This window comes from Oryx dammah, unplaced genomic scaffold (genome assembly GCF_014754425.2).
Source record: "Oryx dammah isolate SB20612 unplaced genomic scaffold, SCBI_Odam_1.1 HiC_scaffold_22, whole genome shotgun sequence".
In the NCBI taxonomy this organism is placed as follows: Eukaryota; Metazoa; Chordata; class Mammalia; order Artiodactyla; family Bovidae; genus Oryx; species Oryx dammah.
In genome coordinates, this window is record NW_024070206.1 from 28621514 (window position 1) to 28643839 (window position 22326).

Here is a 22326-nt window from a genome sequence, read left to right on the forward strand (position 1 = left end):
TGGCACCAGGAAGCGGCCTCAGAGCCCGCGAGATCGCCGCCGCCACCGCTGCCACCGCTGCCGCTGCCTGGCCAGACTCCTTACATCCGGTGTTGCTCGACCGGCTTCACGCTGGCGGCCGCCCCCGGGCCCCCCGCCGCCGGCGCGGCGCCCGCCATGGGCGAGGAGGACTACTACCTGGAACTGTGCGAGCGGCCGGTGCACTTCGAGAAGGCAAACCCGGTCAACTGCGTCTTCTTCGACGAGGCCAACAAGCAGGTCCGGGCCAGCCCGCGCCCTTCTCCCCCGCGCGGCCCGTCGCGCCCTGCCAGCCGCCCCCGATGCCGCCGGGTGTTCCGCGCGCCGGGGCCGGGGGCCCGGGGATGAGGCCTAGGGCCGCCGCGCCAGTCCCATCCTGTGAGGCATCCGAGTGACCGGGCTCTGCCGTGGCCAGAGCTTTCTCCCCCAAAGTGACAGCCGGGCGGACTCCGGCGCCCCTCGGCCGCTGCGGTCCGCTGGTGGCACGCCGGCGTTTCCCCAACGCCTTCTCGTCATCAGTTTCCCTTGCAGTCAAGGATTTAGGCGCTGAGATTTTCACTGTTCTCGGAAATTTTGTAAACCCGGGGAGCAGCTTGGCTGAGTAGCCGGGTGTGCGTAAGTGCATTCACGGGTTAGGGCTTGCAGCCTCCAGGACCGCCCGATCTCGCACGGCGGGCAGCGTGCCGAATGGTAGCTTGTTTTGGTCACTCCTCTCTTGTTTCTTAAAATTCATGTGGACACCAAGCATCCGCAGTTTGCTAAGTGCTACGTTAGTTCAGCTGAAGCCAGGGTGGAGCGTAGCAGAAATCATCCTCTCAGGTGGGTATAGGTGTCTGGAGCCTTTCAGAGTTCAGGATGGTAAAACGTCGCTGCTTTTTCTCCCAGGTTTTTGCCGTTCGATCTGGTGGAGCCACTGGAGTGGTAGTGAAAGGCCCTGATGACAGGAATCCCATCTCATTTAGGTAATTATCATATTGACATTTCCAGACTGTTTCAAACAGTGTAAACAAAATGGTGTTTTTATCTGTTTCTCATTTAGAAGCTTGTTTTATATGTTGGGTGTGGGGCATATCCCTGCCTGTAGGAAGAGGGAAGCAGACACCTGCTATACAGTCTTGGTGGATATCCTTGGACTTCCTGTCAGAGTGAAGGTGTGCAGTCTTTCCTTGTTGTTTTGGGATTCACATACTCCAGTTCGTGTCTCTTGAAATTAACCAGTCAGAGCGTCAGTGTTCCTATTTCCGGTTTCTTGGTGGAAGAGGGGCTTTATTTCCTCTTTTGACTCAGGGGCTTTCCAGAGCGTTTGGGAGATGGAGGAGATTCCTGGGTCAGTGTTTGCCATGTAATCATGTGTGTTAAAACCTCAGCTTCCAGTATACTTAAGGGGACTGGATGTCCCAGTATATCCCAGTGGAACCGGTGTAACTATGGGTAAGCAGCTCCTTTCACTTTCAGAATTATCTCAGTTTGGATGATAAACTATTTGATGACCTTAACTATTGTGATTACAGAGGGGAAGGTACAGAGTTGATCCTCAGTACAGTGGTGACTTTCAAAACATTTTACAGTTGGACTGTGTAACTAGGAAACAGTTTTTACTTTTTTGGTTTTTTTAGGTTTTTATTTATTTGGCTGAACCAGGTCTTAGTTGCAGCGTGTGGGTTCTTTTCCTTGTGGCATGTGGGATCTGGTTCCCTGACCAGGGATGGAACCTGGGCCCCCTGCATTGAGAACACAGAGTTCTTAGACACTGGACCACCAGGGAAGTCCCTAGAAAACAATTTTTGAAGTAGAAAATGAATCAGCCTCTTTTTCTTTGATCATCCTCTGTTGGGAAAACACTGCTTGCAGTGTGCTGGGCTGCAGGCTTTGAGTGAGCCTGGCCCCCTTTAGGGGTCGCAAAGAGTCAGACAGGACAGAGCCACTGAGCACGTGAGCACATCCCCCTTCTGGAAAACCCATACATTTAGTGTTGGGAGGCAGGGAGTGGACACATAGTGTTTACTGTGATAGATATTGTAATCACTCTCTCTTCAGAATGGAGGCACAGAGAAGAGATGGACATTTATCTTGGGATGGGCTGGGGAAGACCACTGCCTGGGAGGGGGACGGCCTCAGAGAGGATCAAGGCCTGAAAGGGAGGCTTCTAGGTGGACAGGAGGCTTCTGGATGGAGAGAACACAAGACAAGCAGTCTCCGTGTTGGGGGGGGATTCCGTCTGTGTGACTGAAGATGAGGTTTCACGCAGGGAAGGCGTGGGTGGTGGTGTGGCCACTGACGGGTCAGCTTGAACCCTCTCTATTCTGCTGTGGATTTCAGGGTTCATCTCATTACTTTAGATTGTTTTAAAAAGGCGAAAAGATCAGTATTTGGGAAGAGTGCACTGGTGCAGCATTGAAGCTTGATTAGTTGGGAACCTGTCATATGAGTCAGGTATCCCATTAAGAGACAATTGCTGCATTCTGAGCCGGTGCAGTGGAAACCTGCCTGAAGGCAGTGTAGACCAAAGAGTGTTGACTGGCATCCAGTAGGCTCTCCGGGGTTGCTTAGGGTAAGACTTGCTGGTTGCTTGGGTGTGGAAAGTGGGGGTGAAGCCATGATGATCTAGCCCAGGGGGCTCAGGAAGACTTGAGGGGAGATATTGAGTTTACCCTCTTTGATTTTTTTGGCCACACTGAGAGTAGGATCGTAGTTTGCGGACCAAGGATTGAACCCAGGCCCAGTAGTGAAAGTGCCGAGTCCTAGCCACTGGACCACCAGGAAATTCCCTACTCTGTTTTAAAAATGTTTTGCCACTTTTAATAGCTCTGTTGTGGTCTGATTATTACTAGCTGCATATATTTGACCTACACAGTTGATGAGTTATGATACATGAAACCATCACCAAAATCAGGATAGGGAGTGACCCCTTTCCTTCGAGAGTTTCCCCTGTGATCCAGCCCTTGGCTTCCTCTTGACCTCCATTTGAGGTGGTTGTGAGACAGAGGTGGAGCCGTCCTGGGCGGCGCAGCCCTTGGGGTGCTAGGTGCAAAAAAGTAGACTCCTTTTTCAAAAACTGCTATATACTTCAATCAGAAATAAGTAAGTAAATATCTCACAGCTACCAGCATCTCAGGAGAAGAAAGGCGTTGCTGTGAAGGCAATGGAGAGAGAAGGCGGCAGTGTATGGAGAAAGTTACTCTGGGGTCTAGACTCGGTGACAGCTAAACGGAGGCTCAGGTGAAAATGCAGTGTTTGCAACACCTTAGTCACTTGTTATGTGCAATTTGGTCAGTTTCTTCTGCCTCCTTTTGCCAGTTGGACTCTGCTGTTTGAAAAGCAGTCCTATAAGCTTCAGAAACATCATTATCATTTTAAACTAAGATTTACTGCTTCCTGAATATTTAACTTGTCTTTTTTCTTCTCATAAAATGATAGAAGCTAGAATGCAGTCATGAACTGTACAACTCATCATCTGCTTTTTCTTCTTAAAGAATGGAGGACAAAGGAGAAGTGAAGTGCATCAAGTTTTCCTTGGAAAATAAGATATTGGCTGTTCAGAGGACCTCAAAGACCGTGGTAAGATATCTTTATAGTACAAAGAAAAGGACATTAGAAGTACATTTGGTGGGCTTCCCAGGTGGCGCTAGTGGTAAAGAATCTGCCTGCAATGCAGGAGACACCAGAGATGCAGATTCTATCCCTGGATTGGAAAGATCCCCTGGAGGAGGGCATGGCAACCCACTCCACTATTCTTGCCTGGAGAATCCCATGGACAGAGGAGCCTGGGGTCACAAAGAGTCAGACATTTGAGAGCAAAGAAAATAGACCAAATAAAGATACATGTTAAATAATAAGAAATACGGAATAGGGAAATATAAAACTAGAAGTTCATTTGGAAGAGAACGAACTGCAAAATTCCAGTGTTAAAGGACCCATTTTTATTTTAATTTCATGGAAACTGTAGTTCCATGCTGCATTGTATTTGAGTTTTTGGATTCTTGAAGATGAGAAAGACATTTAAATGGATAAATATTTAACACAGCCTTAGTTTGTCATTTTTGACTTAAAAATTTTTTTTTAATTTCCCTTTTTTTTTTTTTTTCCCTTTTTTTTTTTTTTTTTTTTGCTGCTCTGTGTGGCTTGCAGGAGCTTAGCTCCCCAACCAGGGACCAAACTTGGGCCCCCTGCAATAAAAGTGAGGGATCCTAACCCCTGGAATCGCAGAGAATCCCCTTAAAGTTTTTTTAAAAGTTATTTGGAACATCAGGCATCTTTTGTTTTGATGGATAACTGGAACCATAGATTTTGCAAAGCATATTTTTGGCAACTTTGGGAGTTAGCCTTACCTCAGTAACTTCATATTTTCATTTCTCTCATCTTTGAATGCTTGATCTAAGAGCAGATATTCATATCTGAAGCAGCTTGCTGGCATTTTGGCTTTCGTCAGTATTCACCATCGCCATTTGTAGAGAAAAAGCTGTTGAGAAAGGCAAATCCTGTTTCTTTCTGTCAGTATTAACTACTAGAATTTTTGGAAAGCCTCTTGTAAAATATAGCAACCCATTTCTCCGAAATCAGTCATTTGAGGAATGCATTTTCAAAATCAGTTTCTGAACTCTAACAATATTTGGATTAACTCATTTTAAAAATTGGAATTGTCAACCTGCTGCTGATAATGGGGCAGTTTGTCCAGATCTGTTGTTTTATTTTTCCTGTCTTTGGGGTTTTGTCTGTGTTTTTTTTTTTTTTTTTCTGACCACTTTTTAAGTGGTCTTTTTCCTCTTGTCTCTTTGTACTTAAAGATCCACACTTCTCTTGTGTGTTTCTTTCCTTTCAGGACTTTTCTAATTTTATCCCGGATAGTTCTCAGCTGGAGTACACTCAGGAGTGCAAGGTATGGGCTGATGGGGTGATTCTGTCTGAGCTGGTGGGTGTAAGAGCTGGTGGGGTGATTCTGTCTGAGCTGGTGGGTGTAAACACAGGGTAGCTGGGTAACTGAGAGCACGAATGTGGAATTAGATTGTGCTTGGACCCTGGTATCTGCCTCATGTTGGCTCTGACTTTGGACACCTTTTAAATTTTTTAAAGTGCATTTCTTCAGCTGTAAGATGGAGCTGGCAGGATTAAACAGGTGGACGATGTTGCACACCAAGCCCCTTCAGCCCTTGGCAGCTGTTGTCTTCCTGTGGCCTCTGCCCTTCTCCGCTGGGCGGCGTTTCTGGGTCAGACCTTGGATTCCCTTCATAGCAGCCTCTTCGGAGGTTTTTGGAAAAGGAGTTCTTTCTCCTTTTTTCCCGATGATGTTGTCTGGACTTGTGCTCCTTGTGTCCTTCCTTTTCCGTCCCTCCCGTCAGTGGAGATTCTAATCCATTTTAATCAGATTTGCTGGGCATAATGAGCTAGAGGGGGCTCAGCTCAGAGAGCATCTTGGCACCTAGGAAACCCAGCAGAAGCTGCTGGTAAAGTGGTTTGTCTTTGCCCATGTTTGTAATGGTTCTGCTACTTGGGGATCCACCTGGGTTCCTCAGATTTCCCAGGTGGCTCAGAGGTAAAGAACCTGCCTGCAAAGTAGGAGATGCAGGTTTGACCCCTGGGTCGGAAAGATCCCCTGGAGGGGGAAAGGGCAACCCACTCCAGTATTCTTGCCTGGAGAATTCCATGAACAGAGGAGTCTGGCAGTCCATGGGGTCGCAAAGAGTCGGACACGACTGAGTGACTAGTACTTGTGATGGGTTCTCAGCAAAGAGGGGCTCATCTGTGGACACCTTAGCCCCTGGCAGACCCCGTTGCTCTGTGCAGCAGAGCCTGGTCCTGGCCTGGCTGCCCTGAGGCTCCCAGCGTGGCTCTTCACCAGGTGACTCAGGGCAGGGCTCAAGACCTTTGACCCCACTCTGGGTAAGCGCCACAGAAGGTCTTTAGGCCTTGAGACCTTTACACCACTAGCGTTTATGATGTGTTTGACTCAGCATATCAGCTGTCCTTTGATTTCTAAAGGTAGAGGTTGGTATCAGAGTGCTGGGCACTTACCTTCCTGCCAAACTCAGTCCTTTCCCCCATCCTGTTGACAAGAAGGACTTCACATCCAGGTGCTTCAGTGAGGTGTTTCAGGTGGATATCTGGGGACACTGTATTTAACAGAAAGTATGATTTGTTCATAAGTAATCACATCTTGGTAACTTTTATCAAAGGGCGATATAAACAGCAAGGTACTTTAAACTTTTGAAAAAAATTACAGATTCATTTTTTATTATTATTAATTAAAAAAAATCTTTCTACAATTCTTTTCAGACCAAAAATGCCAACATACTAGGATTCTGCTGGACCAGTTCTACTGAAATTGTCTTCATCACAGATCAAGGAATCGAATTTTACCAGGTATTATATTTATTACTTGGGCTTTCTTGGTGGCTCAGTGGTAAAGAATCCGCCTGCCAATACAGGAGACACAGGTTCAGTCTCTGAGTCGGGAAGATCCCCAGGAGAAGGGAATGGCAACCCACTCCAGTATTCTTGCCTGGAAGATCCCATGGACAGAGGAGCCTTGTGGGCTACAGTCTACAGGGTCACAAAAAAGTCAGATAGGACTTAGCAAACAACCAAGAACAAATGTTTATTAACCTCTTCTAGAGAAAGGTTTGTGATCATGTTTTAGCAGCTTTTTTAATTCACTTGGGTTTTTTTTTTTCTAATTACAAGTAATACATATTTTTTTGTAAAACATTCAGATGCTACCTTTACTTTATATGGAAGGTAAGAAGTCCCCCATAATCCCTGGAAGTAACCATTATGAACTGATTTGGTGCCTGTTCCTCCACTTGGTTCCTACACTTAGAAATATGGTTATATGGTTATATATAATAACTAACTAACTTTGGGGACTGGCTTTTTTTTTTTTTTGGCATAGGGATATTTCTTAGACATCCTACCATATTTTATTCTGACTGGTATTCAGGTGTTATAGATGTGCTACAGTTTTACCAACTCTTGTTCATGAACATCTTTGTTTCCTAGTGATTACAAACAATTCTGTAGTGAGTTCAAGCAGTGAATGATCTTGTAAAGGTTGCTTTATGTTCTTAGATGACACAGTTCTTGGAAGGGAAATTATAATCTAGGTATGAATACCTGAAAAGCTGAACAGGGACTTTCCTGGTGGTCTAGTAATTAAGACTCCTTGCTTCCAATGGGTGGTATGTATTGGGTGGGGCTGTTGAAGGTTCTGTCCCTGATCAGGTAACTAAGATCCCACATGCCATGCAAGAAGGCCAAAAAATAAATTGGAAGTAAGAACTAAATTAAGAATAAGAAATGAAAACCTGAACAGATACTGGTAAATTTCTTCCAGAAGTTGCATTCTCACTAGCAATATAGGAATCTCCACTTTCCACACCATTAGCAGAGCTATATATCATAAATCTGTAGACATTTGCCAATCTTGAGAGGTGGAAAGCCATTTTAACTTGCATGTTTCATTAGGAGGGTGCTAAGCATCTTTTGTGTATCGTACATTTGTGTTTCCTGTTTTATGAATGGCCTTTTCATCTTAAAAAGAATATTTTTTTAAACTTTTTTTTTTAATATTGTTATTTTATTTATTTTTATTTTTTGGCTGTGCCATGTAGGATTTTAGTTCCCCTCCTAAGAATTGAACCCTTGCCCCCTGCATTGGAAGCTTTAACTATTGGGCTGCCAGGGAAGTCCCAGATTTTTTTTAACTGTGATTAAAAAAAAAAACACATAACATGAAATCTACCATCTTAACCATTAACAGTATAATTCATTAGTGTGAAGTATTTTCACGTTGTAGTGAAAATGAGCTCTAGAACTTTCATCTTGTAAAACTGAAGCTCAGTACCTATTGAACAACAACAACTCCCCATTTCCCCTTTCCCAGCCCATGGTAACCACAGGTTTCCTTTCTGCTTCTATGAATTTGTCTGCTTTAAGGTCCTCTACCTCCTATAAATGGAATCGTGCACTGTTTGTCTTTTTCTGGCCATCCTGTCTCACTTAGCATGATGTCCTCAAGGTTCATCCATGTTACAGCATGCATCAGAATTCCCTTCCTTTGCAAGCCTGAAAAATATTCCATTGAATACATACACTACATTCCGTTTGTCCATTTATCTACCGACGGACACTGGCATTGCTTCCAGTTTTTGGTTATTGTGAATGATGCTGCTATTAACACAAGTGTGTGACTATCTCTTTGAGACCCTGCTTTCATTTCTTTTGGGTATATAACCCGCAAATGGGATTGTTGGGTCACATAATAATTCTGTTTTTAATTTTTGAGGCATTTCTGCATAGCAGTTACGCCATTTGACGTTCCCAGCAATGGTGCACAAAGGTTCCGGTTTCTCCATCTCACCACTAACAGTTGTTGTTTTCTGTTTTATCCATAGCAGTCATCCTGCTGGGTGTCAGATGGTATCTCATTGTGGTTTTGATTTGCGTTTCTCTGATTGGTGATGGTGTATACCTTGTTCATGGCTTGGCTTTTTGTTCATGCTCTGGATGGTGTCTATTCCTCTTTTTAAAAAAATAATATTTATTTAATTTATCTTTGGCCGTGCTGGGTTTTTGTTGCTGCTCAAGGTCTTTCTCTAATTGCAGTGAGCAGGGGCTTCTCTTCGTTGTGGTGCTGGGGCTTCACATTACAGTAGCTTCTCGTGGAACACAGGCTCTAGGGCAGGTTTCAACAGTTGTAGCCCGTGGGCTTAGTTGCTCCGCAACTCATGGAATCTTCCCGAACCAGGGATTGAATCCCTGTTCCCTGCATTGGCAGGCAGATTCTTAAGACACTGTGTCACCAGGGAAGTCCTCTCTGTTTTTAAATTGGATTATTTTCTTTTTGTCGAGTTGTAGGAAGTGTTTGTATAGTTTGAATATTAACCCTTTATCAGATGATTTGCAAATACTTTGTTCTGTAGGTTGCCTTTTCACTCTGTTGTTTACATTGGACTTTATCTTTTAATAACTAACTTACTGACATAGTAATGCATCTTATGTTACCGGAACATAATTGACCAGAGTGTTTCAATATTAACTTACATCACAAATTGCTGGCCACAGGCCTTAGTTTCTGCAAAACTCCCCTGGTCAGTCATGTATTAATATGTTCCAGCTGCCTGATCTTTTGAGAAAGCTCCTGAAATCTCTTAAGTGGAGCCAAAGTGGAGAGGGTTAGAATTCTTTCAGATGTTGTTTGTTGTCCCAACGAAACCAGTGTAATTTAATTTAGAATGTAGGAATGGAGGAGGCACACCTGTGTAACACAGGATGCTGTGAATGCCGTGGTACTTTGCTGTAGGTCGGTTATCAGTACCTCAGTGACCAGCAGAAAGGAAAGCTACCTGAATCCCATATGCACAGAAATAGAATTTTGTGCCTGTGACTAGCAAGGAAAGGATTGTGGCTTTACAGAAGGGTTCCTGGGGCAGTCATTTGAAAGTATCTTTCTGTTCTCAGAAGTAGAAGAGTGTACATTCAGGTCATCTAGGTGGTTTTAAGATCTTCAAGAAATAAGTTAGAAAGAAAGAGGACTCTGACACGTTTATTTTATTATCCCTGGATCATCGAGAAACCCATGCCCCCAACGCTGACTTCCAAGTCAGTTCTTCAGGGCAGTGTTCTGGGAGCATTAACATCACCTTTGGGCTCTATTCGGCACTCCTTAATGTATCAGGAGATTCTGAGTATATTTTAAATGTGCTATTATGATAAAATAGTTACTCGGCTTGCACATGGAGTCTCATGAACACGTCTGTTAGAAGAAGGATACCCCCTCCCCCCAGCCTCAGACTGAGCGGGAGACCAGGAGGAAGGCTGACTCTGCAGGCAGGGCGGTGGCTGATTTCGTGCATGTGGCTCCAGGGCGTCGGTTTGTTTTGCCGGATCCATGACAACCAGGGATGCTGATGCTCCCCACTCTTGGGAGGATGGTGCCTGGGAGTGTGGGGGCTTGGGTGGCCCTGGAGTGAGCTGGGCTACCTGGGTTGTCAGAGGTTCCTTTGCCCCTTGGAGCCTTATTTTTTCCCCTCAAATCAGCCTAATGATGCCCAGCCCTTGGGGGCAGGGAAAGAATAAATGAGCTAAGATTTGGAAGTGTTAATAAGCACAGGGCTGGAAGAATGGTAGCTGTAATAAATAAAAATGATTTTTTTTCTACTTTACTAACTACTGCTTTTTATGATTTTCTCTGTGTACTATGTCAGTTTTCAGGTATTTTCTTTTCTATTATTTTGGCCATACCTGGAGGCATGCAGGATCCTGACCAGGGATCAAACCCGCATTCCCTGCAGCAGAAGCAGAGTCCTAACCACTGGACCACCAGGGAATTTCCCATTTGCTGTTTTCAAATGAAGCTTCTGTTTCTTGAACTTTGTGTCAGGTGTTACCAGAGAAGCGGAATCTGAAGCTCCTGAAGAGCCAGAACATCAACGTGAACTGGTACATGTACTGTCCCGAGGGCTCCGTGATTCTGCTCTCCACCACAGTGCTTGGAAACGTGCTGCAGCCCTTCTACTTCCGGGTAAGGGTCAGCCTCCCTTCAAAAAAGTCCTCTGACCTTGTTCCTCCAACAGCCTAACTGATCTGTAACTTCAAAGGGGCAAGTTCCTCCAACAAGAGCCTCGCCCCTTCTGACCACTAGAGGGCACCCCATACCATCCCATCTCCATCAAGAATGGGTCCTAAGGCTGGAACCCTGAAAAGGAGGGGAAGACTCGGTGCACGTGTATCCTCAGTGCTTTTGATGTGGGGAGGGCTGGAACATCAGAAGGGCTTAATAAGCTTCTGCAAAAACTTTTTTCTCCCCCAAACAGGCTGGCACCATGTCGAAGCTGCCCAAGTTTGAGATTGAATTACCAGCTGCCCCAAAGTCAACTAAACTGAGCCTCTCAGAGAGAGACATTGCCATGGCGACAATGTATGTCTGTCCTTTGGGAGAATTCCTTCTCATAATTGTTTTCAGTGCTGTCATGATAGGAGGTTGTTGTAAGCACGTCAGGGCTGCCCTGGCTCCTGTAGCCCTGGAACACAAGAGAAGGACCCCCCTTCTCCACTTCCGGGTCTTATGAATGTAGAAAGCTCCTCATCTTCCGGACATTCTTTTCTGATTGGTTTGACTTGGTGATCTTAGAGAAGTTTTTTTAACCACATTCGTCTGATAAAATGAGACCATTGAGCCACTTTCTCAGTTTCAGAAATTTTTTTTTTTAGTTCTGAAGCTTATCAAAGTTTTAGTTTGAAGCTTATCAAAGTTTTTTTTACATAAAATATATCATACTTGTTCTAAAGAAAAACATAGTTTAGATTTTTTATCTAACAGATGTAGACCTAAATTATTTGTGTAGGAAGGTTTATTTTCATTTGGAAATGTAGATAGCTCAGTTTAAAAACTTTATTATGAAAATATCAAACACAAAAATAAAACTGATTCAGAGAATCTCCTATATACCCAAATTCAGGAAATATCAACAGTTTGCTTCTAAATTACTTCCTATTCTTCTGTGGCCTAAAACTTTTTTCCAAATGGTAAAATATTTTTAGCACTTAGAATGCTTTTTTTTTCTTTTTAAAGAAATCTGAGGCATGATGGTGTAGAAAAAGATCAAATGAGAAGTCTTTGCAAAAGACGACCCTTCCCTCTATCTCTTCCTTGTCCCTGAGGCAGGCCCCAGCACAGTGTGAACTCCTGGAACAAAAACCTGCCTACAGGAACTGGTCAGAGCAACACTTATCAGATGAGGCTTAAAAATGCAAAGTGATTATCCTTTCCTATGATTAAGGAATGTATTCATTTTACAAAACTGGGAAATCACAGAAAGTGAGAAGAAAAACGGACTTGGCATATTACCCTGGGCTTCCCAGGTGGCGCTAGTGGTAAAGAATCCCTCTGTCAATGCAGGAGACTCGGGTTCGATCCCTGTGTTGGAAGATCCCCTGGAAGAAGAAATGGCAACCCAGTCCACTATTCTTGCCTGGGAAATCCCATGGACAAAGGAAACTGGTGGGCTACAGTCCATGGGGTCGCAAAGAGTCGGACATGAATGAGCACATGAGCACACACAGCATATTACTCAAGGACGACTATTAACAACCTGTACTTCTTTCCAGTAGTTTTGGACATGCTGCATAAGTTTGTGGGTGTTTTTTTTTTTTTTTAATACTGTGATCAAGTTTATTTAGTTTTGCATCCCCCCCTTTTCACTTAATATTAGATTTCTTTTTTTTTTTTTTAAGATAACTGCACTTTCTTTGCAAATGTTTCTGTTGGCTGTAGAATATCTCATGCAGAATATCTGAAAAAGTGGTTATCTTGTAATTCACTTACCTATGGCCTTATAACTCAGCATTTAGAATGGGAGGATGTCAGATGACCAGCGTGACTTACGTCTCCTTGTTCTCTGATCAGATACGGCCAGCTGTACGTTCTCTTCCTGAGGCATCATTCTCGGACCTCCAACAGTGCTGGAGCAGAGGTGGTCCTGTATCACCTACCACGGTACGCTTAACGCTGTCTTCCCCCTTCCCCAGTTTTAAAATACGAACCACAGCTTGTTGATCTATTTTGTGACCTTTCTCTTGTCTTACAGAGAAGGTGCCTGTAAAAAGATGCACATATTGAAGTTAAACCGGACAGGGAAGTTTGCCTTAAACGTGGTGGACAACCTGGTCGTGGTTCATCATCAGGACACAGAGGTATGAGCATAGGGGCATGTCCTGCTCCAAGGAGCTGTGAAAATGACAAAACATTCTGCAAAAGACTAGAAAGTGTTCTTTATGCTCAAAATCCAGGTAGAAATGGGTTTGGTCTTCTAGATGGTTTAGGAAAACCCTACCAGTTGATTAGGAGAATTAAATACTGTTTCAGAAAATAACACACATGAGATCGAACTTGGGAATAGTCATTTGGTTGAGTCACCTGAGCCAGGAACGCCTGCCGAGCCACTGTGTTGCGCTAGCACCGGAGCCCCTTTGTGAGTGTAAATGATGGTGGTTTTGAGGCCATGTGGCTCCAGAGAAAGAACTAGAATGCCTGTCAGCTGGGTGTCTGGTGGGAGACAAGCCGCTTCCCTCCTGGAGGCTGGTGACACCCGTGTGGTTAACTAATCAAGATGTTACAAGTTGAAGTGACAAGGCTGTGTTCTCATCACTGGAGCCCTTCAGAGGCAGCGAGTCATAGACGTGGGGATCCATGTGAGAGCTGGCGGAGAGCTGTGATGTCGCAGCAGAGTCCTCCTCAGATAGGCACCAGCATGCAGGGGTCGATCGCAGACACGAGGCTTCTTCAGCGGATCTGAACAGAAGACGTGAGGTCCCGAGAGGGCGGGTGGAGCTGCGGTCTGTTGGGCTGATACCACACGGTTGTCTTTCTGCCCGCCAGACGTCGGTGATATTTGATATCAGGCTGAGGGGGGAATTCGACGGCTCTGTTACTCTGCATCACCCGGTGCTCCCAGCTCGATCCATCCAGCCCTATCAGATCCCCGCAGCAGGTACGAGGGAGTCGCCGTGTGTGGGTGGAAGGGGGAGCAGGTCCAGGGCTTCCCACATCTGTTCACTTTCCCAGGGCTGCTTCTGTCTGTTTTTTCTAACGTCACTACTGAATCTTGGGCTTCCCTGGTGGCTCAGATAATAAAGAATCTGCCTGTAACGCAGGAGATGCGAATTCAGTCTCTGGATTGGGAAGATCCCCTGGAGAAGAAAATGGCACCCACTCCAGTATTCTTGCCTGGAGAGTTCCATGGACAGAGGAGCCTGGCGGGCGACAGACAGTTTTTGGGGTCTCAGAGTCAGTCACGACTGAGCGACTAACACTACTGAGTCTATAAGTTACATTGTGTTCTCATGAAAAACGTTTTATAAGTGACATGAATCTCCCTTTGAAGAAAACAGAATGATTTTCTCTGAGGTTTACAATGGAGCATTGTGATTACCCATTGAAGCTCAAAGAGTTTTTATGTTGAGTAAGATGTTGACATTTCTGTTTGTCTCTGCTCGGTAACCCTGGGGTTAAGCTTGGCTATTTATGGCTGTTATTTATCCTGGGATCACTTCTCCTTATTGTTCTTACATTCTGTGTCACTGTGATGACGACTGTTGTCTTCCCTTGACTGGTGGTCATGGGAAGTGTTAAGGCTGTAGTTGTGAGGTTATTCTGAACCCATCCTCCGACCCGAAGAGGTGGCAGTGAGAAGTCAGAGGAGAGAGAAGGTCAGGATGTCAGAAAAGGGGAAAAGCCATTTCATTCCTTTTGCTTTTCCTCAGTGTGACTGACTTCAGGGGAGACCTCAAACCATGTTCTTTTTCAAGGAGATGGGAATCTGGAGCAGGTTGGTTGTAGTTGCCATGTATAACCAGAGTCACAAGTGCACGTGTGGAACTCCGGGAGGAGCGTTTTCTTAAAGGAACCCTTGTCAGATAGCTTTGGGTTGGCCTAACCCACTGACAGGATGTCCAAGTACATGTCACGAGAAGAATCAGGTCAGGCTCTTGCTGACAGTTTAGCCAGAGCGCTGCCTGGCACCTTCACGCTGCGACTTGCAGGATCAGCCAGCTGAGCAGAGTTTGAGAACAAGCTACAGTTGACCCTTGAACAGTGAGGGTTAATCTGCATATAACTGATGGTCAGCCCTCCATACCCATCGGTCTGCACGGGCAGACTCAGCCACCCACAGGCTGTGCAGTCCTGTGGTTTCTACTGTTGAGAAATACCTCTGTGTAAGTGGGCCCGTGGAGTTCACACCCGCCTTGAGGGTCGGCTGTAGTTCTCACATCTGATTAGGTCTCAGCCTTCTCTGTTCTTTCCAGCTTCTTCCTTTTCCCAGGGTAGTTGAAAGGTGTCAGCACTTAGAGTAGATGGTGTCAGATGAATAGCTGGTATCTGCGATTGCTTACTCAGCATGAAAATAAATGCTGGTAATTGGAGCAAGAACAACTCTAAACATTCCAGCCCCATCCTCTAATGGGGCGGGAACGGGTGGGGAGGGTGGTTGGAGTCTGTGCAAAATTAGTATCTTTTCTAACCAGCTGATTAAAACCTATCTTCCAATCTGAAATCACCCAGGTGACTTTTTCAGTTCTTTCTTGCGCACGTGTGTAAAACAGCAAGACAGCGCTGTGAAAGAAACTTCAACCCGTTTTCTGCTTCTTTCAAGACTTCTTCCTTTAAGACCGCTTCATGGATTGTTCTTGACTTCCCTCTTCCTCCTGATCGGTGTTATCAGTGGGACATGCCAGCTCACTTCCTCCTTACTTAACTGCAGTCGAATGAACACGCACTGAAGCCTTTAGAAAGAATTAAGTGTTGCAGTGGTAGCACTTTCTGGTTGGGTGTCTTAGCCGTTACACGTGTGTTTTCTCTGTTTGTAGGTCCGGCTCCTGTGACCAGCCAGTCCCCCGTCCCATGTAAACTCTGTATCTTTTCCAAAGGCCTTGGCCAGGCCGGGGAGGGGAGCTGTCACCTCTCCTTACACGGGGGTCTAAGGGTGGTCCAAGACCCCGAGTCTGATGAATTGCATCATGGAAATCACCCGTGGGGTTTCCCTCTCATCGAGGGCCGGGCCTCCATGGGGGCCTCAGTGAGGGGTGGGAAGGATGCTCATGGGACCTGGGTTGCCTCCTGTCCTCCTCTCCTTGGGGTAGTGTTTCCTATAACGTGTGGATTCTTCATCGTGGATCGTCTTCCAGCCCGACATCATCATCAGCGCGAGTCAAGGTGGGTCTGGGGTGCGGGTGAGGTTGTCCCGTTAGAAAGACGAGCTTGTGGAGGGTCTCCTGTGCGTCTCGAGGGTACCGGCTCGGTGCCGGCCCTGGGGAGAAAGGGCTGACTCGGTCATTTCCAGTGAAGCCTTTAATTCTCTCCCGGAGCCCCATTGAGAAGGACTGTGCCCACTGCCCAGCAGTGAGGGTGTTGGGAGGTTCGAGGACAGGGGTTGCTCAGGGCTGGGAGGATGGTGGGTTCCAGGGCTCCTTTGGGAGCTTCAGGAATTGGCCTTTGTCTAACGAGTCAGAGCAGAAGAGGAGCCCAGGACCAGAGTCTGTGCTTGGGCTGCCACCTGCTCTCCCATCAGCGCTGAAGGGGAGGAGGTGCCTATATTCAGTGGATGCTCCGGGAGTGTGCAGGGAAGGTTCCTCTGTGAGGAATCGGCCAACATGCAGAGGTCATTGCCTGCAGCCCCACTGTGTGTGGGTGTCCTGAGCGTCGCAGCCTGGGCTGTGTTGTGAGCGCAGCCACTGGCTCAGCTCTGCAGCATCACCTCCCCCGCTACCCCCTGACCCCGGCCACCGGGAAGGTGGAGGCAAGCAGCACTGGGGCCACTGCTCTGGTGTGCAGCCAGGGTTCAGCGTGCCGCCTCTCCACAGGTTACCTCTGGAACCTCCAGGTGAAACTGCAGCCCATAGTGAACCTCTTGCCGGATAAAGGCAGGCTCATGGACTTCCTCCTGCAGAGGAAGGAGTGCAAGATGGTCATCCTGTCTGTGTGCTCGCAGAGTGAGTAGAGGTCGGGCGGCTTCAGCCTCTCTGTCTGATTCCTGACACGGCCTGCACGCCCACCGGGAGATGGGCCACACTCCTCTCTTGTCTGCAGCCTGTGGGCTCAGTGATGGGGCCATCATTTAACCCCCTGGAAAGGCTGCTTGGTATAAAAGTGATTTATCCCTGCAAGACATTTCTTGGGTAGGAGAGACTAAAAAACAGACCTAAACCTGGGCACACAGAGGGTAGAGGCTGCCCTCCCCAGCTGGAAAAGAAACCTTTTCCTGAGTCCAAGTCACTCACGACGTTGTGTCTGTTAATACTCTGAGACTCTCCTGACGCCCTCTGTTAGTATCTGGCAAGGGCTGGTGACCGCCCTCAGGGCCCCCAGCCCCTAAACTGTGTCACGTCTCCTGGTAACCGTCAGAGACGAGTCCTTTCTCTCCTAGCGTGTCGGCTGACCGCTGTGAACCTTGATTCCTTCCAGTGTTGACAGAGTCAGACAGAGTGACGTTGCCCGTGATAGCCACCGTCTTTGACAAACTCAACCAGGAGTATAAGAAGTACCTGGACGCTGAGCAGAGTTACACTATGGTAAGTTGTATGTACACCTTACATACAAGGTGGACACTCCACCCCACCCCACCCTGGGTATATTTTCAACATGATTATAAGCAAGATTCTCATAGATTGATAACACTGAGGTTTGCCCTGTGCCAGAGAGCATGGTGGATGTTTACAGGGAGCGTCAACTTAAAGAGTCCCCGTGTCCCCTGAGCTCAGAGGCTGACTGTCACTTAATGGCTTCCTCTTCATTTGTTGTTTTTAATCTCCGTTTGGTCTTACACATGTGTAGATCCTTGGTCTCCCTTTATGTAACAGATGAGAAAATCAGTCTCAGTTTGCATTATTTTATGTCTTTCTGCCAAGCCAGAGTCTAGACTTTGGTGAATCAGTAATGTAAATCATTTTGCCACATCTTCCTTTCCTTTTAGGATGGAAAAGCTATAAAAATAAGACTTCTCCTGTCATTCAGTCAGGCTCCTTTTAGGATCCTGATGATTCAGTATTAGCATTGCGCTTTTCCTGGAGTAGGTTTAGGTGTTTGTTGGACTTCCCTGTTGGTCCAGTGGTTAAGACTCCACGCTCCCAGCACTTCCACTGCTAGGGGCGTGGTGTGGGACCAGTTGGGGAATTGGTCTGGGGACTTAAGATCTCACATATCACTTGTGGCCAAAAAAAAAAAAAAAAAACCCGCCAAACAAAAATGTCAAGTGTCTGTTGTGAAGGGTAGGCTTCTCAGGGTCTGCTATACTGTTTCATAAGTGTGTCTTCTGAAGCTAGAAGGAAGTTCAGGACAAGTGGAATGAATTATTTGCCTTCATGAACCTGAGTAGTCCGAAGGCTAAAAATGGCAGTGGTTTTAAACAATAACAATCCCCCAGAACCCCCTCCCTTTAGCTTCTCAGGGATAACAGGGCTGAGGCGCAGTGTGCAGCCTTGTGTGGCCCTGTCCTCAGACCCAAGCCCTTCTGGAGCGGTCCTGTTCTTGCCGCTGGTGTTCCGGGCAGAGGCGGCAGCAGGTCTGATCTCAGAGGGCAGTCTCTGTGAGCCCCGACGCTGCGGTGCTCCGGCTTTGTAAACCTGTGGGAGTCAAGGGTGTGGTCCACCAACACCACCACTGGAGCATGTCGGGCTTCTGCCAATGCAGGTTCACAGGTGCCCCCTCGCAGAGTCAGCATTACAAAGTGAGGTGAAGTCGCCAAGATCTCACGGGGCTTTCTCGCTCAGTGACATTTGGGGAGCCTTGCTTACTATTCAAAAAGCTACTGAGGGAATTCTCTGGCGACCCAATGGTTAGAACTCTGTGTTCTCAGCACAGACGACCCAGGCTCATTGTCTAGTCTAAGATCCCACAAGCCTTGCTGCTCAGCCAAAAAACAAAAAATTCTGTTGATACTCATTGTAAGATATTTTTTACCCAGTGTAGGATCTGAGCTTCGTAAAACAAAGAAGCAGTAGCCATTTTAATTAGATGACAAATGCCAGATTGTTTGCAATTAACAATATTAGGGAGTTATTTTAAGAGCTTAAAAAAAAAATAATTCTCAATAAAACTACGTCTTAGGCTTTTTAGTTCCATCCGTGAACACGGGTGTGTTTTCAGGATGATCAGCTCTGCCCTGCTAAACATCCTCTCCAGCTGCACTGCAGTTTGTCCAAGTACTACACTCTGCTCATGCCCAGGCTCACAGCATCTAGGAATTTGGTCTTTTTGGATTGACTGCAAACATACCGTTACCCAGAAGACGACTGAGATCCTGTCTGTGGTTTGTGTGCAGGCCATGGAGGCGGGCCAGAGCCGGAGTGGCCCGCTGCTCAGGAGGCCGGTGCGCACCCAGGCCGTGGTTGACCAGTCGGACATGTACACCCATGTTCTGTCGGTGTTTACGGAGAAGAAGGTAGGGGAGGCTCACCAGCCCGCTTTGGGTTTAGGATTCCCAAGGCAGTGATCATACTTGAAGGGAACTGAGGAAGAAGAACTCAGAATGTGATTAGAGTAACCGAGCTCTCTTGGAGTGAGGACTGAATGAACGCTCATCGTTTGGCCCCTAATCCTCAAGCTTAAATATGATCACAGACCTGGGAGAGTCTGGAGGGTGGCTTAGTGGTAAAGAACCTGCCTGCCAGTGCAGGAGATGTCAGAGATGCAAGTTTGATCCCTGGGTGAGGAAGATCTCCTGGAGGAGGGCATGGAAACCCACTCCAGTATTCTTGGCTGGAGAATCCCATGGACAGAGAAGCCTGTGGACTACTGTCCATGGGGTCACACAGAGTTGGACATGACTGAAGTAACCAAGTCCAGCACAGCACAGCACAGCCGAGTGGAACCCCAGAAGCCAGATGAAAGGAGTCACGTGTGTGTCTAACCAGTTATTCTCCTCTGTGCAGGAGACGCCGCACAAATTCGTGATCGCCGTGCTCATGGAGTACATCCGCTCCCTGAACCAGTTTCAGATCACAGTACAGGTACCTCTGTGGGCCCACGTCCAGGGACAGGGAATCATTAGAGTAAAAGCAGCATCACCGTCTTAACTGAGGTGGCTCTCAATATCCCACAAGGGTCTGCACACCTGGCTCAGAGTGAGTCACCCCCTCACAGGACCCCGTGTTTGTCAGTGGGATGATCAGTGTCAGATGAGGGTTGGCGTCTTTCACCTGCACATAGACCCCCTCCTCTTAGTGATGGGAGCTTCACGTAGAGCAGCCGCGGGCCTCGGCACACGGCGTCTCTGGGCTGTAGCTGAGTGGCATGCCTGTCTGTGCCTCAGCATTACCTACACGAGCTGGTCATCAGGACACTAGTCCAGCACAGCCTCTTCTCCACGCTGCACCAGTTCCTGCAGTACCACGTCCTCAGCGACTCCAAGCCTTTGGTGAGTGCTGGCCGGCGGGACTTCCCTGGGGATCCAGTGGCTAAGACTCCACGTTCCTAATGCAGGGCGCCCAGGTTCGATTCCTGGCGGGGTAACCAGACCCGGCTTGCCACAAGGAAGAGTTGGCATGTTGTAACTTAAGACCTGGCATGGCCAAATAAAAACAAGTATAAAAAATACTTTGATCTTCCAACATATGATGAATCCAGTCTGAACATGTGTGTCTTTCAGGCTTGTCTGCTGCTTTCCCTAGAAAGTTTTTATCCTCCTGCCCATCAGCTGTCTCTGGATATGCTGAAGGTAACTGATACAGCCAAGTTTCAAACCACACAGAAGGCTGTTCCTACTGCTTGCACTGACCTAGCTTTCTACCTTATTTCTAGCGACTTTCCACAGCAAATGATGAAATAGTAGAAGTTCTCCTTTCCAAACACCAAGTGTTAGCTGCCTTAAGGTTCATCCGGGGCATTGGTGGCCATGATAACATCTCCGCGCGGAAGTTTCTAGATGCTGCAAAGCAGACTGAAGACCACATGCTTTTCTACACGATATTCCGGTTTTTTGAACAGCGAAACCAGCGTCTGCGAGGGAACCCTAGTTTCACACCAGGTGAGAATACAGCTGCAAGGAAGATGTGGGGCAGCCACACTCAGTACCAGGAGATCACTGGTGGCTGGAGTGGGGCAAGAAGGCTTTTGGTTTGGAGAACTCTTGGGCTAGTTCTTTAAGAAGAAAATTTTGTACCAGCTGACATAAGCCTTAGCCTGTTCACTGTAGTGAGAGTGGATTTAGGGTGCTGATGCAGTTGGGGTTCTGCTCTAGAACTTGCAGGGACTGATGGGGTGGAGACAGTGTCATCTGGGCACAGCTGTCTGACATCTGGGCCCGGAATGGCCCTTTCTGAAGAATCAGGAACAAGACCGGAAATGGCTGTAGAGGGTTGTCAATGGCCTGAGGCTTGTTAATGTTTCATTTTTAGGCAGGATGCATTGGCCAATCACTCTAACCTCCAAAGTTATGAAATCTAAAACACCTTTTCCCAGGATGGGGGAACCTGTGACTCCTTCAGGGCTTCCAGTGTTTACAGATCTCCCCGCTTCTCTACCGTCTCAGGGCAGACGGCGGGGTTGCTGGGGGTTGTCAAGGTACCAGCCAGTCCCGTGATGGCATGAGCTGTGTGAACAGAAAGGATGACGCAGAAGCTTAGGAAAACAAAGTATTTTATGAGAGAGAAAGAAGTTAAAACCCAGTGTCCACATCTAGGAGCCGCACAGCGCTCCCTTGTCTTCTCCTTTTGTGCCTCGTCTTAACGGATTAAATCTGCATTTTCCTTTACAGGAGAACACTGTGAGGAACATGTCGCTTTTTTCAAACAAGTTTTCGGAGACCAAGCTCTAATGAGGCCTACAACGTTCTGAGGTCACTTGCTAGTTTTTTATGTATATATATAATGTGTACAAAGTTAATTTATTGCATTAATAAAGCTCTTTAACCTACAAAATGTTGTAATAAAGGATGTATCTACCACATCCTCAAATGTTACTAAAAATAAGGTGTAGAGCTTGTGTGATGGCTTACTCCTGAAAAGGAGAAACATTGCATTGATTGGCCTTTAGGAAGTGTCAGTGAGCAGATCGCAAGCTCCCTAGCGCCCCCTTCTGGCTGCCTGAGAACCAGGCCTCATTCCTGGGGAACCGAAAGGTGCTCCAGCGCCCTGGGGCTGCCTTCAGGTTCAGTAATACTGCCTCCAGTCAGAGTCTGCATTCCTGAGTTTAAAAGCGCTCCAGCCAAAGCGGCTGCTGTTTAGTAGCCTGATGCTTGCTCACATCCAGGGTTCAACCGAACCTTGACGACGCGGTTGCTGTCCAGTGGTAAACCAACCAACCCGCAGACAGTCTCAAGTCCGTGAGGGGGCAGCTAGAAGTTGAGGAGCTGTTCTTGCTCTGCACCTCTGTATCACTGCTGCATGGTCAAACTTTTGGCTTTATTTATTGACGGGCCTGTGAGGGATAAAATAACTTATGAATCATCTCTTGAGAAAAGGAGATGGTTTCAGAATTTCCTGTCCCCCAGATTTCCCCCAGATTTAAGGGGGGAAAAAACCCTCGTTTTCTCAATCACAAAGCTATATATCAAGCAAATTAATACTGTTCTGTTAATCACAGGTCATTTATAGAAGCTGAAGTTGCCACAGAGGTAAAATACGCTCCTAAGGAGAACTCCAAATTAGAGACAAACCACAGAGCAGCGTTGTTCTTTAAAGTGAATGGAAATGAAGGCTGCTCCAGGGCACCGCGGGCTGTGGCCAAACTCAGGTCCTTCTCAGCGGGGAGAAGCCCTGGGCCTCTGACATGCAAGCTCACTCCCAGTGCTGACCACGTCAGGCCCCGGTTTTCTAATGAAG

The 22326-nt window shown here is 46.9% G+C and overlaps 2 protein-coding genes across 3 annotated transcripts in view; one reads left to right on the forward strand and one right to left on the reverse strand.

The window, feature by feature from the left end:
- On the forward strand, positions 1 to 21423 carry LOC120881144 (regulator of MON1-CCZ1 complex). Of its 2 annotated transcripts, XM_040264729.1 has the most exons (20): positions 1 to 258; positions 904 to 980; positions 3492 to 3576; positions 4838 to 4894; positions 6289 to 6375; positions 10394 to 10534; positions 10827 to 10930; positions 12419 to 12508; positions 12600 to 12705; positions 13391 to 13502; positions 15379 to 15423; positions 15671 to 15724; positions 16372 to 16500; positions 16973 to 17079; positions 18828 to 18947; positions 19438 to 19515; positions 19818 to 19922; positions 20154 to 20222; positions 20306 to 20531; positions 21261 to 21423. In XM_040264729.1, exons 1-20 carry the CDS (start codon positions 157 to 159, stop codon positions 21338 to 21340), a joined length of 1974 nt encoding a protein of 657 aa, XP_040120663.1. In that variant the 5' UTR covers positions 1 to 156; the 3' UTR covers positions 21341 to 21423. The 2 variants fall into 2 exon arrangements, with proteins under 2 accessions (XP_040120663.1, XP_040120664.1); XM_040264730.1 differs by lacking the exons at positions 1 to 258; positions 904 to 980 and adding an exon at positions 1066 to 1169.
- LOC120881145 (NPC intracellular cholesterol transporter 1-like) overlaps positions 21211 to 22326 on the reverse strand; it is a 7379-nt gene continuing 6263 nt past the window's right edge. The window contains exon 7 of the mRNA XM_040264732.1: positions 21211 to 21922. Within this exon, the coding sequence (XP_040120666.1) occupies positions 21879 to 21922 (44 nt within the window). The 3' untranslated portion in view covers positions 21211 to 21878. The remainder of the gene's footprint in view (positions 21923 to 22326) is intronic.

What these genes read in the sequence shown, in the direction of transcription:
- LOC120881144 (XM_040264729.1), top strand. Translation starts at nt 157, where the DNA reads ATGGGCGAGGAGGACTACTACCTGGAACTGTGCGAGCGGCCGGTGCAC. An exon ending in AGTACACTCAGGAGTGCAAG is followed by an intron (nt 4,895 to 6,288) that starts GTATGGGCTGAT and finishes AATTCTTTTCAG; the next exon opens with ACCAAAAATGCCAACATACT. An exon ending in GTCCTGTATCACCTACCACG is followed by an intron (nt 12,509 to 12,599) that starts GTACGCTTAACG and finishes CTTGTCTTACAG; the next exon opens with AGAAGGTGCCTGTAAAAAGA.